We start from the raw sequence: 15189 nt of genomic DNA on the forward strand, positions 1-15189 counted from the left end.
GGTCGGTGTCAGAGCCCGTTATGCTGCTCTGTGCCCACCATCTCCCTCTCTAACTACACAGAACAAAACCCCAAACCACATAACAATCCATTCTCCTGGCTCGATTGTTTTTTGTCTCCTTATAAAAGTCTGTGTGCTCTGCTCCTTTGGGTTAGGGACTGTCTCTGTTTCCATATCTGCCCCCAGGGCCCAGCAAAGTGCCTTACATGAAAAGGTGTTCTATTCTTGATGTTGATGAGAAGGAGAATAGAAATAATAATAATGATGATGCTTTGATTAGATCCTTGTGCCAGGCTCTGATCTAAACACTTCATATGCATTGTTATATTTACATTTTACAACAACCTTACTGGGCAGGTGATCGTGTCATCTTATTTTATATCCAGGGAAACTGAGGCCCAGAAAGATGATCGATATGACCAGAGTCACACAATGCGTACATAAAGGGGAGAGAATGAAACCCATGACTCTGAATGAAGCCCATAGTTTAACCACAACTCTTTCTCCCCTCTCTATAGTTGTATACACAGCTTGGAAGGGACTCTCCATTTCCCAGTGGAAAGCTGGAGGCCTCGGGAAGACACAATGTGGGAACACGCGGGGAATAATGGAGTATAATTCCAAAGCCTGGTGCCCACTGCTTGACCAGTGTCCAATGCTGTGGACACGGGCTGGCCATGCCCACCAGCTAGAGATGCTTTCAAACCCTGCTGGGTATCGTCCACAGAAGAGTGAGGGGCAGGAGAGCCCTACCGTTCTGGGGAAGGACGAACAGCTCCTCCGTGACCTGCCTCTTGAGGCGGCTGTCATTCGGGGCCTGGGGGCTGGCCGGTGCAGCGGGCTCTGCCGTGGTCTTCAGCGTGTAGTCAGCATAGTTGATGACCTCCGGGGCCGTCACGGCTGGCCTGGGTCCATAGATGTCTGGAAACTTCAGGAGGGCTCGGGGCTGGACAGGCTCTGTGGACTTTTTGACGTTAAACTGCAAACACAAATCACTCTGATTAGTCCACAAGAGGTCCTTCTGCCTGTTTCCACCCACAGAAGGGAGAAGAGATGACCTGAGCTTTCAGGGGAGGCAGAGGAAGGAGTTCCTTTCTGCTCCAAGGAACATGACCTGGGCAGGCAAAATATCATCGCCAAGTGCAGCAGAATCTCCACCATCGTGGATCACGCCGGGGCCCGCCGAGATGTCAGCCCTGTCAATCCAGCCCCTGGGCATTGGTGGCCCGGGCGCCCCACTGCTGTGTCCACAGGCGTTCCCCAGGCCTGTCGTGGCTACCCTCCCGCCACCGCTCTCATCTGCACACCTGCCTTTGTTTTCTCTTCTCCTTGCCTTCCTCTCTTATTCCTTCTCCCCCTCCCCTTCAGAAATGAAATGAATGTGGTCCCACCACACTTAGAACCAAATCTAAACTCCCTGCAGTGACCCGTAAGTGCTTCCCCAGCCTGGCTGTGTTCACCTTTCTGACATTACACCAACCCCCTCTCTAGCCACTGAGCAACCTGCTTGTCAAACAGGCTGAACTCTTGCTGGGTCTGGCTTCTGGCCCCCAACTCTTCCACCCAAACCACCCACCTCCACCTCCACAGGCTCTCAATTAAGTCCCTCCTCCAAGTCCGTCCCTTCCTACCGCCTCATCCTGCACTTTGCTTTAGAGCGTGGCTTTCACCCTTTACTGTTTCCGTCCTTGCCTGGCCTGTTTCGGTCAGTCTCTCCCATTAGTGTGCAGTCTCCATAAGCACAGGGATTATGTCTTGTCCTTCTCCTGCAGCGTCTGCTCACGGGGAGCACGCAGTACACACCTGTGGCTAGGGCTCCCAGGTTCAGCTGTGTGGTTTGTGCACTGTGCAAAGATGCCCAGATAAGGACCAAAATGCGATTTGTGCTCCACTTGCCTGGCTATGTGCCCTGGGGTAGGGCTTAGTTCCACCTGGAGGAAAGGGCATCTTTCCTTTACCCACCTGCTTGTCAAGCCTTAAGGAAGCAAAGCTCCCTCATACAGGAGTGGAATCTTCTACCATTGCCTCCACTGGGGACTGAGATTTCTCTTATTTGACAGATTCAAAGTTATATAACATGCAGCAATACTGGGGACCTGCCCAGTCCCCAGGAAATAGGAAATGATAACCAGATCTAGAGCTTGAAATGCTGGCACAGTGGGTGGGCTGCCCACAGAACAGCCCTCACACTGAGGCGGGTCCCAAACCCCAGCAGAACCCCCAAGCAGCTGCCTGCCCTCCAGGGTGTCCTTCTGCCCCCATCCGCTCTCTGTGGCTGTTGGAAGTGCTGGCCAGGGGTCAAGGTGGCTCTGCCCAGGGGCAGGAGTGACTCAGAGACTGGGAAGTCTGTGCAGTCCTGTGCAGAGGCGTGGAGGTTACACTGTTTCAAAGCTCATGTTTAGTGTTTGCCCTCTGCACATTTCATTACCCCAGGACAACTCCTGGACACTCTGACCTGGCTGAAAGTCTGTCCCCAGATATTCCTGGGGGAGGCTGGAACTTGATGATGGGGGGCATTCCTAACTATCCACATTGATTGGCCAATGGACGGAGTCCAGGAGAGAGATAAGAGGCAACACCCACTTCCTGCAGATGCCTGAGGGCTGCTGTCCCCTCACTGCATTATACATCCATCAGAACTCCCTAAGGGGCTCAGAGTGGATAAAACTCCTCATCCTTCCTTGGGAACACTGCCCAATAGGCTGTAATACAGCCCAAACACATCTACCCTGATCTCTGCTAAGTGCATCTAACACGCGTGAGCTGAAGAAGCACTTCCTGACTTCCATGGATAGTGGGGACAGTGACAGAATCGAACCTAGACCAACCTGGACCCAAAGCCCACTGACCCAGTGGCTCCCAACCTTTTTTTCTGCCTTCAAGCCTTTACCAGGCAGCCATGAAATTAAAAGACGCTTATGACCAACCTAGACAGCATATTAAAAAGCAGAGACATTGCTTTGCCAACAAAGGTCTGTCTAGTCAAGGCTATGGTTTTTCCAGTAGTCATGTATGGATGTGAGAGTTGGACTATAAAGAAAGCTGAGTGCCGAAGAGTTGATGCTTTTGAACTGTGGTGTTGGAGAAGACTCTTGAGCGTCCCTTGGACTGCAAGGAGATCCAACCAGTTCATCCTAAAGGAAATCAGTCCTGGGTGTTCATTGGAAGGTCTGATGTTGAAGCTGAAACTCCAATACTTTGGCCACCTGAAGCGAAGAGCTGACTCATGTGGAAAGACCCTGATGCTTGGAAAGACTGAAGGCAGGAGGAGAAAGGGACGATAGAAGATGAGATGGTGATCAAGAAAAGGGGACTGTGTCATCAAAGGTGACAGAGGATGAGATGGCATCACCAACTCAATGGACATGAGTTTGGGTAAGCTCCAGGAGTTGGTGTTGGACAGGGAGGCCTGGCATGCTGCAGCTCATGGGGTCGCATAGAGTCGGACACGACTGAGCAACTGAACTGACTGACTGACTGACCCACCATCAGAGACGCTTGTCATGATCACACATTTCGACGAATCACCCTGGGAGGAGTTGTATGCTTTGCAAAGTCAGGGATGCACCTTCACCCTTTCGAGAGTGCCACTGGGCATCCAGGGACCTGGCTTCTAGTGCTGAGCTAACTGTCTGAGTTGAGCAACTTTTGGCAGATCATTTCGCCTCTCAGTTATCACTCAAGGAAGAGGTGATTTCAAGGCTTGTTTCACTCCTACCTGCTGAGCAACAAAGAGGTGGGAGACACGGTTCTTTATTCGCAGATGAGTTGGGGAGACCATCAGAAACAGGAGAGTAAGTAACTGTGTTTGGCCAGCAGGACAGAGGCAGGCAGCAGACAGTCTGTGTGAGTAACAGATGGGGAGAGCAGGTGACACCTGCGGAGGGGCAAGCAGAGCCGTCCTGGGGGCCAGGGCGTGGGCTAGACCTGAAAGGAGAGGGTGTCTGGAAGGTGGAAGGAGGAGTGGGGAGGAAGGCCAGGCCCCGGGAGGAGACACGCAGAGCAATGACTGATGTCCCCACGTCTTTCTGTCCTCCACAAAGTCGTGCCCACCTCTCATATTGCATCCAAGTCTGAGTTACGCTAATTATTCTATTTCACAATAAGGAAAGGGAGGATGGAGGAAATTCAAGGTCATACAACTGAAGAGTGGTATGCCATCAAGCCTCCAGATATTTTCACTTCAGGTTTGCGTCATTTCCAGTGCCTCACAGCTGCTTCTCAAAAAAAAAAAAAAAAAAAAAAAAATCCCTGTTTGTGTTGGATGCTGGGTTCTCAGTGGCAACTGCAGCATCCTGGGGTTTGGGCTGTAGGACTCCCTCCTTGCAGCAGCCTCCCACAGCTTCCCACAGGGACCGGACCACATCCTCTTCTCAGAGTCGTCCTTTTCTGTCACTTGCTGGGGCCAGAACTGAGGCTATTGGGCTGGTCTAGGGAACACGTTCACATTTTATATTTTGTTTCTCTTTAGTTCAATCATTTTAGAAAAGGGTTGTGTGCATGCAAGCCAAGTTGCTTTGGTCAAGTCTGACTCTTTGAGACCCTGTGGACTGTAGCCCGCCAGGCTCCTCTGTCCACGGGATTCTCCAGGCCAGAATACTGGAGTGGGTTGCCATGCCCCCCTCAGAAAAGGGTTATGTTGATTAATTCCCAACTTGATCAAATCAGGCTGACTCTGCATTTTTAAGAGGGGAAATAATCACTGGGCTCAGTTCGGAGTGAGGGTCAGTCTGTCACTTCAAGTCCCTGCAGAGCCTGGGCTTGCATTCCTCCCTACTGAGTGGGTCTCACTTTATGTGGCCCCTGAGAACCTCAGGAGCCTGTATCTGGCTTGGCTTTTCTTGGGTGCCCATCAACATTGATCCCCTCTTTTCTCCCACCTCCCTCCAGGTCACCAGGCTTTTTTGGGTCCCACCCTGGTTCCAGGGCAAGGGTGGGGAGGGGTCACTGTGTGGTCTGGTTCTATTTGTTCTCGGCATCACCTTGGGGACTGTCCTGGGGAAACCACCCAGACGGAATGAAAGGACTTGCTTTCCACGGCAACAGAAGAGATGCTCTCCCCTGCTGGACAGGAAGCACGTGGCCCTGACTCACGACTGCAAGGTGAGCCAGTCTTAGGACAGAGCCGCCAAGGTGGACCGCAGGGTGGACAGACAGTAGGAAGCTGCGTCTTTGACGACAGTGTCACTAAGCCACCAACTCAACCAAGCCTGGAAGCTGTCTTACCGCTGCACTTCCGGTTACATGAACAATATTGTTCTTATTGTTGAAGCCCCTTTGGATTGAGGTCTTTGTGAACTGTGGCCAAAAGCATCCTGAGTGGATGCCATGCATTTTTATCGAGGAACACAGGAGATCATGACCTTGATGTAGAAAACTTGCCTAAACTCAAACCTCTTCCCAAGCCCCTGTGCGTCCAGCCAAAGGCATCCTCACAAACTGCTGCTTCTTGCCCAACATTGGTAAGATCCTGCATAGCCATGGCTGCCTTTAGTGAGGAATGATTATTGCTCTTGACATCACAGAGAGCAGAGCCTGCCGACCACTCCACGCACCTCTCCAAGTGGTGAAAGCAACCGCTGATGACCTATCTCCTTCCCTTGTACAATCTTATTTGTTGCATTTCTAAACCCTGGTTCCACCGCATCTTTCAAATGCATCTGTTTCCACTTAAATAGCTTAAACATCAATGCCCAGGAAGCAGAAAAAAGGTTTGGGCGCTGAGGGAGGGAGCCTGGGAAAGGATTAGAGGTGGAGGGCAAGAATGTCTGGGAGGAAGGAGGTGCTGCGGGGAGCAGACCCCAAGGAAGGACCTGAACTCAAGCCTTACTCTGTGGATATTGGCGGGGCAGTCTTTCCAAGTGGGGTTCTCTTTCTAAGCATCCCTTAAACCCAGAGAAGAGGGCTTGGAAATAGAGAGGCAGGGTGAATCAGAAAGGTTTCTAGTGGAGGCAGGCGTTCAACAACTAGGGAATGCCCAGCTGTGCTCAGCATTGCAGGTACAGAGATGGGAGAGACACTCCCATTGGAGCAGCAGCCCCTTTTGATGTGTCTCCTTGGCTTCTCCCTCCTCACCTGTCTCTGGAGCTGTGGGCCACTTACTCCTCCCCAGGTGGCTGGAAATCTGCATAGTCACTGACCAGCTCCACATGGGCATAGCCCCAAAGTGCCTCATGTCACCTCCATGCCACACCCCTCTTGCCACCTGCCTTGTGCTTCTCCGTGGCGTCTGAGGTCTGAGACACCCAGGGATACAGTGGGTGCACCCACAGGCAACCCTGATGTCTCAAGGATTAAAGCTCCATGGGGGAACTCAACCACCGAGGGCTCCCGGCTTCCTCCTCGCTACTCCTCCCAGCGGTGTCCAGTGGCCTTTCGGAAGGTGACACCTGGAGATCCAGCAGTCGCCCTTGGGATTGGCTGGTGGCCGGCTCGGTAACACTCCCTGCGTGTCCCCCTCCCCACCTCCCTCCTATATCCCTGGACGGCACTTGCTAATTAACAGAGGCCTCCAGCAGGCTCAGCTTTCCCGTCATCCAGGCTAAGACAGATGGCATGGCGAGGAGGGGCAAACCTTCATTTAATGAACAAATATTTATTGATCCCCTATGACAAGCCAGGTCCTCTGCTAAGTGGTAGGAACACAAAAGTGAACAAGACAGATGCTGTCCTTTCCTATGGGGCTTATGTTGAAAAAAAAAATAAAAAGGAAATTAATTATGAAGTTAATGATCTGTAAACAAACATTTAACCTTACTAGAGATGTTAAGTGACCCCTTTTGTGACATGATTAATTTTTTTCACCTAGACTTTATTAATTCGGGTTTTCGTGCTACGACATCCATCTTAACGCATCACAGCATTCAGGAAGTTACCGGTGGGGGAAACAGACCCAGATGGAAATGGAGGCAGATGGCTTCGCCCTTTATATTTGAACTTTTAAAGAAAGAGACGGCAGAGAGGAGAGAGTTGAACATAGAGTATTCAGATGAGGCCAAGCATGGGCCACTGTGGCTGGGGTCTGCATCTCAGCACAGCAAAGCCCCCCTCAGTGGGGAACCGGGTCAGAGGCCAGGGACCTGACAGCCTCTGTCATGCTGGGCTCTAATACTGATACGGATGCATACTAACGTGTGTAAAAGAGTTTGGAATATAGCCTGGTCATCAGAGTTCATGCTCTAAAATAAGATGGTTGGGCTCCAGGCTCAGCCGGTTACTCACTGTGTGATCTTGGATCTGATGAATTAGCCTGTCTGTGCCCCTGGTTTCTTATCTGGAAAGTGGGGGTGTTAGCAGTAACATCTGTCTCCGAGGTTGTATTGAGGAGTAGAAAAGACAGCCGGGTGTAGAGCTCTTAGCACACAAGCGGGCATGGCAAGCCCTTGGATACTCTGGAGATGCTTATTTGACTCTGACATCTCTGCAGCGTGGAGTCATGCCTTGGGACCAGTTCATCAGTGTTTTTTTAACTCCATTTGTGATGAGATATGCGTGTGTTAGTTGCTCGGTTGTGTCCGACTCTTTGCAAGCCCATGGACTGTATGTAGCTCACCAGGCTCCTCTGTCCATGGAATTCTCCAGGCAAGGATACCAGAGTGGGTAGCTATTCCCTTTTCCAAGGATCTTCCTGACCCAAGGATCGAACCCAGGTCTCTCGCATTGCAGGCAGACTCTTTACTGTCTGAGCCATCAAGGAAGCCCTTGTGGTGAGACAAGCAGGTGTAAAAACAAAACAGGTCCCTCCCCCAGAAGGCTTGAGAAGCTCTGGTCCACATGAAGCTTCTCACACCAGGGCTGCTAGAGCAAGTGCAACAGCAGCTCCCAGGGACCCTCCCCTCCCAGGGTTCTCACCTTTACTGGCTGAACCTTGTGGATTGCTTCTGATGAATAAAATCTGCAAACAGGATGGAATATCTCTTCTGAGACTAGGTTACAAAAAATCCGATTTTACTAGTTCAGTTTTTTTAATTGAATTCAGTATAGTTGATTTATAAGATTGTGTTAGTTTCCTGTACTGTACAGTAGAAACTTATTTTTTAAATTAATTAATTATAATTGGAGGATAACTACTTTACAATGTCGTGACGGTTTTTGCCATACATCAACATGAATCAGGTATACATGTGTCCCCCCCATCCTGAACTCCCTCCCGCCTCCCTCCCCAGCCCACCCTTCTGGGTTGTCCCAGAGAACTGGCTTTGGGTGCCCTGCTTCATGCATCAGACTTGCCCTGGTCATCTATTTTACATATGGTAATATGCATGTTTCGGTGCTGTTCTCCCAAATCATCCCACCCTCACCTTCTTTCACAGAGTCCAAAAGTCTGTTCTTTACACCTGTGTCTCTTTTCGCTGCCCTGCATGTTTTATATACACTAGTTTGTACCTGCTAACCACAAACTCTCAGTTCATCCCTCCCCCAACCCCTTTCCCCTTTGGTAACCATAAATGTGTCTTCTATGTCTGTGAATCTGTTTCTGCTTTATAAAAATGTTCACTTCTAACATATTTTAGATTTTGTACATAAGTGATATCATACAGTATTTGTCTTTCTCTTTCTGACTTACTTCACTTAGTGTGATAATCCCTAGGTCCATCCAGCTTGTTGCAAATGGCATTATTTCATTCTTTTTATGGAGGAATAGTACCACATCCTCTTTACTCATCCGTCGCTGGACGTTTAGGTTGCTTCCATGTCTTGGCTATTATGAACACAACTAGTGGTATCTTAAGTTAAACATATATGTACCCTCTGACCCAACAGTTCCACTCCTAGACATTCTTCCAAGGAAGATAAAAATATTTGTTGACAAAAAGACTTACACATGAATACTGATAGTAACTTGAATCATACTAGCTAAAAACAGAAATCAGGCAAGTGGCCATCAACAGGACAATAGGTAGGTGCCTTATGGCATGTTCTTACAATGGAATATTCCTCAAAAGTAAAGAAATGAATTGTCAATACACCCAACAACAGGGAAAAATCACAAAAACATGATGAACAAAAGAAGTCATAATACATATTCATCTATACTACGTGATTTCATTTGTACCAATGGTTTGCAACTCAGGGAACATCTGCAATGTTTGGAGACATTTTTTGTTTGTCACAGTTGGGGGTGGAGGTTGTTACCAGTTAAGAGGCCAGAAAGCTGCTAGCTATCATCCTACATTTCCCAGGACAGCTCCCACAACAAAGAATTATCTCACCCCAATGTAAATAGTGCCAAGTTTGAGAAACGTTGATGGAAATGAAGCTCTAGAACAGGTGAAACTAATCCAGGATGATAGAACTTAGAACAGTGGTTCTGATTGCTTCTAGGAAGAATTGAGTGGTAAGAGGTATGGCAGACTTGTGGGTTACAGCCCAGAAGATATATATTTGTCAAAATTGATCTTCATAAACTAGTGACTTGGGATGCATGCATTTCACTGTATGACAACTGCATCTCAATAAAATTTAGGGATACGAACACAAACACACAGACACACACACCTCTAGCCCACCTGCTGAATTAGGCTTCCTGGTGTCTGGATTAGTGTTTCTCAAACTTCACTTCCAAAGCAAAACCAAAGCAGACAAAGGTAACACATGCTCCAGGGAATGGGAAGTCTTCTAGAAAAACTGGAACTCTTTATTGAAATCTCTAGTTCTAAAAGTTTGTGTGACTTTTTGTATTTGACTCCATATAAATGTCTCAGTATTAAAGTATTTTGAATTACCACCAGAAAGGACAGAAAAAATTTTCTTGTTTATTTTGTGATGTAGAATATTTTCCATAACACTGGCTACTACCACATTCCCTCTGCTCCTCAAGACACACACACACACACACACACACACACACACAGGCCCTAGAGGAAAAGCAGGACTCCTCTCTCTCTCTGTTGGACTGCTGCTGCGGCTGCGTCGCTTCAGTCGTGTCCAACTCTGTGCGACCCCATAGACTGCAGCCTACCAGGCTCCTCCATCCATAGGATTTTCCAGGCAAGAGTACTGGAGTGGGGTACCATTGCCTTCTCCTCTATGTTGGACAACATGCAATAAATCAAGCTGAAAGTTAACTGACAGAAACAGTCATTTTGTCTCCAGGGAAGGAACAACTCCTAGAAGCTCAGTCCGTGTGAATGGCCCTCTATCCAAGTTTTCCTTCCAACCATATAGATAACTTCCCTAGAGAGAATTTGGGGTACGGCTGTAGAAGCTCTTAACCAACCCAGAGGTTTGATCCCTTTTGCCCATGCCCTCTGTAAAGCATCCTTACACACACTTACAACTGATTGTATCTTCTGGGCCACTTGTTCATGACCTTGTATTAGGCAAGGACGACCAACTGCTTTGTAATAACACCCAACCTCACCTCAGTGGCTGAACACAATGAAAGCTGGTTTCTCTAGCCTTCAAGAATCTGTTCGCGCTTCTCCAAACTCAGAGTCCTCCAAGCCCCTTCCATCTTGTGGTTCTGCCCACCTGTGCCCTGTACCATTCAGATATGAGCTCATCAAATCCTCATTAATAACCCTATCAGGAAGTGCTGCTATGACAATCCCATCTTACATATGAGGATGCACAGCCCGCTAGTGAGCAGTAAAAGTGAGCTTCAAACCCAGGCTGGCTCCCCCAGAGCCCTCTGTTTGCCTGTTCTGCTGTGCCTCCAGCCCTTTACCACCTCGTCATATTTGGAATCACCCTTTGTCCACCCACGTTCTTGTGCCCCTTAGACTGATGCCTGGGCCACTGCCTGGCCCCACCACCCTTCACTCCGCCCCTGCACGCCTTAAGTCAGAGGCAGAGGGTTGAAGCACTGTTCCACACTTCAACGTGCAGAAATGTCACCTGGGGGAATGTAAAATTCAGATGCCCAGGTTCCTTCCCCGCTTTGTCTCAGAAGTCCCAGGTGGATCCTAAAGAACCTGTGTGTCTAAGAATCCCCCTAAGGTGACTCTGATGCAGGTGGTCCTTCAAGCTCACACAGGAACTCTCTGGTCTGGGGGAGGTCCAAGAATTCCCAGCAAGGTCGAGAGATAAGGTGAGCTGCTCACAGGCACGACCTCCCTCTCAGTCAAGTCCTCTTGGCTTCCAACGAACAGTTATTTGCCTGGTTGATCTCCAGCTCCTGGGGAGCTGCTCATACCAGGATCTCCAGTTCTTGGCTACTTATGGGTGAATCCCCAGGGTCAGGTCCTGGCGGAAGGGTTTATTTCAACCTGCAAATTTGAAATTCTCTTTGAAGAAGCAGCTTGTCTTCCAGTCCAGGCGCCTTGCAGTGTTGCCATGGTAACCCAGCCACCACACATCTTTGTTATCCCTTCCAACGCCTCTTCTTCTGTTTATTATAGATCTGGGCCTTCTTAAATCCCCTTCCCTTGAGACTCACCCCCTGCCGGTCTCTTTCCCTCCTGTGATTATTTTAAATTCTAAAAAGACCAGTCTGTGATTGACTTAGCACACTTCCTGCCCCATAGCTGGCATCTAAGGCAACACACTGGGGGGTTTATTGGTGGGGTAGACTTGCCAGCTAGGCTTATCTATCAGCCTGGTAAATGCACTTCACCCAAACCAGCAAGAATGAAGCACAACTGGGAATAACAGAATACCCTTTCTCTGCTGCTAGTGATTCTCCAGGGCCTCCTTGATAGCTCAGGTGGTAAAAAATCTGCCTGCAACGCACGACACCTGGGTTCAATCCTTGGGATGGGAAGATCCCCTGGAGAAGGGAATGGCTACTTACTCCAGTATTCTTGCCTGGAGAGTTCCATGGACAGAGGAGCCTGATGAGCTACAGCCCGTGCGGTGGCACAAGAGTCGGACACAACTGAGTGGCCAACACTTTCACTTTGTACTTTCAGTCATTCATTCATTCGTTCAACATTTACTAAATTCCCAGATACTTATCAGCTTCAGGAATAACAATGTCCAATCATTCTCTGGTGGCTTGGGCATTTCCAGTGGAGTGGGAACAAGAAACCAGTAGACGCAAGAAAGCAATCTCAGGTAAGAGGAAGTCCTTTCAAGACAGGGACAGATGGTGATGAGGTTGTGTCATCTAGGAATCTGAAATCAAGCAAGGTTTCCTGAGCTAAAATTTGAGGGGAGGAGACTAGTTAAATATGAGATTGGGTGCATAGGAGCCCATCAAACATTACCTGGGGGAAGAGTTACAGGGTGGGTTGTGGGGGTGAAAACAATTTCACGGCGATTCAGGGATTCTGACTTTTGGTTTCTGCACCACCCAGCCCCAAATCCAAGGTAGCATTCTGACAAGTGGAGAAGTGGTAAAAGGGCTTTTTGGGTAAAGGCAGCAGCTTGAAAGTCTGCAGTGTGTTCAGAGAGCCACGGGTACCACCAAAGCTTAAAGCCCCATGAGAAGAGGAGGGACAATGAGTGTTGTCATTATCCCCACGCTTCCGGAGGACACAGAATTCAAACTGATTTTTAAAATAATAATTCCACCGGGTTACCACACAATGGCAAGATCCCACCCAGAGAACCTTGTAGGTGGTGTCTGCATTGATTCCATCGTCACATCACAAAACTGGACAGGACAATATAGCTGCCACCTCTCCACCACTTCCTCTGCACCAAATGCTCTGCAAAACACAACCAACTCTACTGCATTTGATCCTCACACAACCCTAGAGATGAATGCATACTGTTTTATCTTTTTCTATACGGGCTTCCCTGGTGGCTCAGTGGTAAACCATCATACTAGATGCTGGATCAAACCAGAAAATGAAAGTGGTTTCTAAACAATCAAGCCGTGGGCAAACAGAGGGCTCAACATGTGGGCCCCGACCTTTGCCAATTTGTATACACTCTCCCTGACTTCTTATTATTTATTAAGGTTGGTAACAGTAGCTAACGTTGATTGAGCACCTTATCCACAGGGTTGTGGCAGGAGCAGATGGCACATTCAAAGTGGGTAATTGACGGGAATTTCATAAAGCAGATGTTGACAAAGGTGTGGGAGGTTAAGGAAACTAACAAGTCATTGGAAATATCCTGGGGCCAGGAGCAACTGGGCAATGTTCACATGCCTAGAACTGGCCTCTGAGACGAGGGTCAGGGAGTAGAAAATGGGGTAGATTTGGGTGGGATTGGGGGCAGGGGTGCAGGGAGAAGGATCCAGAAAGTGGTTCTGAATGCTTTCCAGCACAGCACTAATGTTCTGGGCCCTGCCCTATCCGAATTAGCTGACTGAATCCTCATGATAATCCACTGTCAATGACAGAGTTAACAGATGGTCACATCGAGGAACAGAAAGGTTAAGTCACTAACCCACCATCACACAGCAAGTGAGGGGCAGATTGGAACCGAAACCCAAAGCTCGAGTGCTTCATCCCCTCCACATATTTTGTATGTGAAGTTCAGTCATTTAAAAGAATCATTATAAGGACAACTTAATTATTCATACTATTTATTCATGCATTAACCATTCCACATGCTGTTGCAGTTAGTGCATCCTCCCAAGGCCGCCCGCGGGAGTCACAGGAACCCCATTTCTTTCCAGGGGTGGTGTCAGCCACAGCCAGCCCTTCTCCTCTGCTCCCGAGGAGCCGAGGCCCTGGTATGCCTCCCTGGGGCGGTCCATGCAGTTGACATTACCCGGACCTCAGGCTGCAGCCCAGGGGAAGGAAAGCACACGAGTGATGCTGACTCCGCTTTCCAGACTCTAAGCCACTGGGACAGCCAGGCTCGCAGCTCAGGGGAGCCAGGCCCCTGCCTGGTCCTCCTGTGGGCTACAGAGGCTACAGGTTCAAGGCACTCCTTCTTTTAGAACCTCGTTTTCCTAAAATAAAGAATTACAGAAACACCACATGACATGTGACTGCTAGAACGGCCATGCTACAATGGACTGGTTCAAAATTGGGAAAAGAGTATGTCAAGGCTGTATATTGTTACCCTGCTTATTCAACTCATATGCAGAGTACATCATGTGAAATTCTGGGCTGGATGAAGCACAAGCTGGAATCAAGATTGCCAGGAGAAATATCAATAACCTCAGATGTGCAGATGACACCACTCTTGTGGCAGAAAGCAAAGAACTAAAGAGCTTCTTGATGAAAGTTAAAGAGAAGAGTGAAAATGCTGGCTTAAAACTCACCATTCAAAAAACTAATATCATGGCATCCAGTCCCATCACTTCATGGCAAATAGATGGGGAAACAGTGGAAACAGTGACAGACTTTACTTTTTTGGGCTCCAAAATCACTGCAGATGGTGACTGTAGCCATGGAATTAAAATACACCTGCTCCTTGGAAGAAAAGCTATGGCCAACCTAGACAGCATATTAAAAAGCAGAGCCATGACTTTGCCAACAAAGGTCTGTCTAGTCAAAGCTATGGTTTTTCTAGTAGTCATGTATGGATGTGAGAGTTGGACCATAAAGAAAGCTGAGTGCTGAAGAATTGATGCTTTTGAACTGTGGTGTTGGATAAGACTCTTGAGAGTCCCTTGGACTGCAAGGAGATCACACCAGTCCATCTTAACAGAAATCGGTCCTGAATATTCATTGAAAGGTCTGATGTTGAAGCTGAAACTCCAATACTTTGGCCACCTGATGCAAAGAACTGACTCCTTAGAAAAGACCCTGATGCTGGGAAAAATTGAAGGCAGGAGGAGAAGGGAATAACAGAGGATGAGACGGTTGGATGGCATCACCAACTTATGGACAAGAGTTTGAGCAATCTCCGGGAGTTGGTGTTGGACAGGGAGGCCTGGCCTGCTGCAGTCCATGCGGCCGCAGAGTTGGACACGACTGAGTGACTGAACTGAACTGATGTGACCCCAGCTTCTGACCCATCTGGCCTTCTGAACATAGCCATCCCTTAGGATTTCTGGTGTATTGGTTCCAGTAACCCTTCAGACACCAAACCCACAGATGTGTGAGTCCCTCATCTAAAATGCCATAGAAGAGTCAGCTTTTCAGATTCATGGATGTAGAGAGCCAGCTGAAACAACTTTAAGTCCATCGATTACTTACTCGAACTCTGTGCCCTGCCCCTGCCTCCGATAGGCCTTGTGAAGGAAGGAAGGGATGGTTCTGGCACCTTTGACCCTGGTGGGCATATTGCCCTCAGGGTGCACACGGTCAGCTGTGGGACTAGCCCTTCTCAGCTGTTCTTCCAAACCCAAGGAATCTTCAGACCTCAGAGGCCTCTATTCTTTCTCCTCTGTCTCCACTT

General features: G+C 48.6%; 1 protein-coding gene across 1 annotated transcript in view; it reads right to left on the reverse strand.

Moving 5' to 3' along the window:
- Window positions 1-15189, reverse strand: part of SYT13 (synaptotagmin 13) — a 42626-nt gene that overhangs the window by 14194 nt on the left and 13243 nt on the right. Inside the window, exon 2 of the mRNA XM_061152278.1 lies at window positions 754-979. Within this exon, the coding sequence (XP_061008261.1) occupies window positions 754-979 (226 nt within the window). The remainder of the gene's footprint in view (window positions 1-753; window positions 980-15189) is intronic.

The sequence above is a fragment of the Dama dama genome, chromosome 1 (assembly GCF_033118175.1).
Source record: "Dama dama isolate Ldn47 chromosome 1, ASM3311817v1, whole genome shotgun sequence".
NCBI lineage: Eukaryota > Metazoa > Chordata > Mammalia > Artiodactyla > Cervidae > Dama > Dama dama.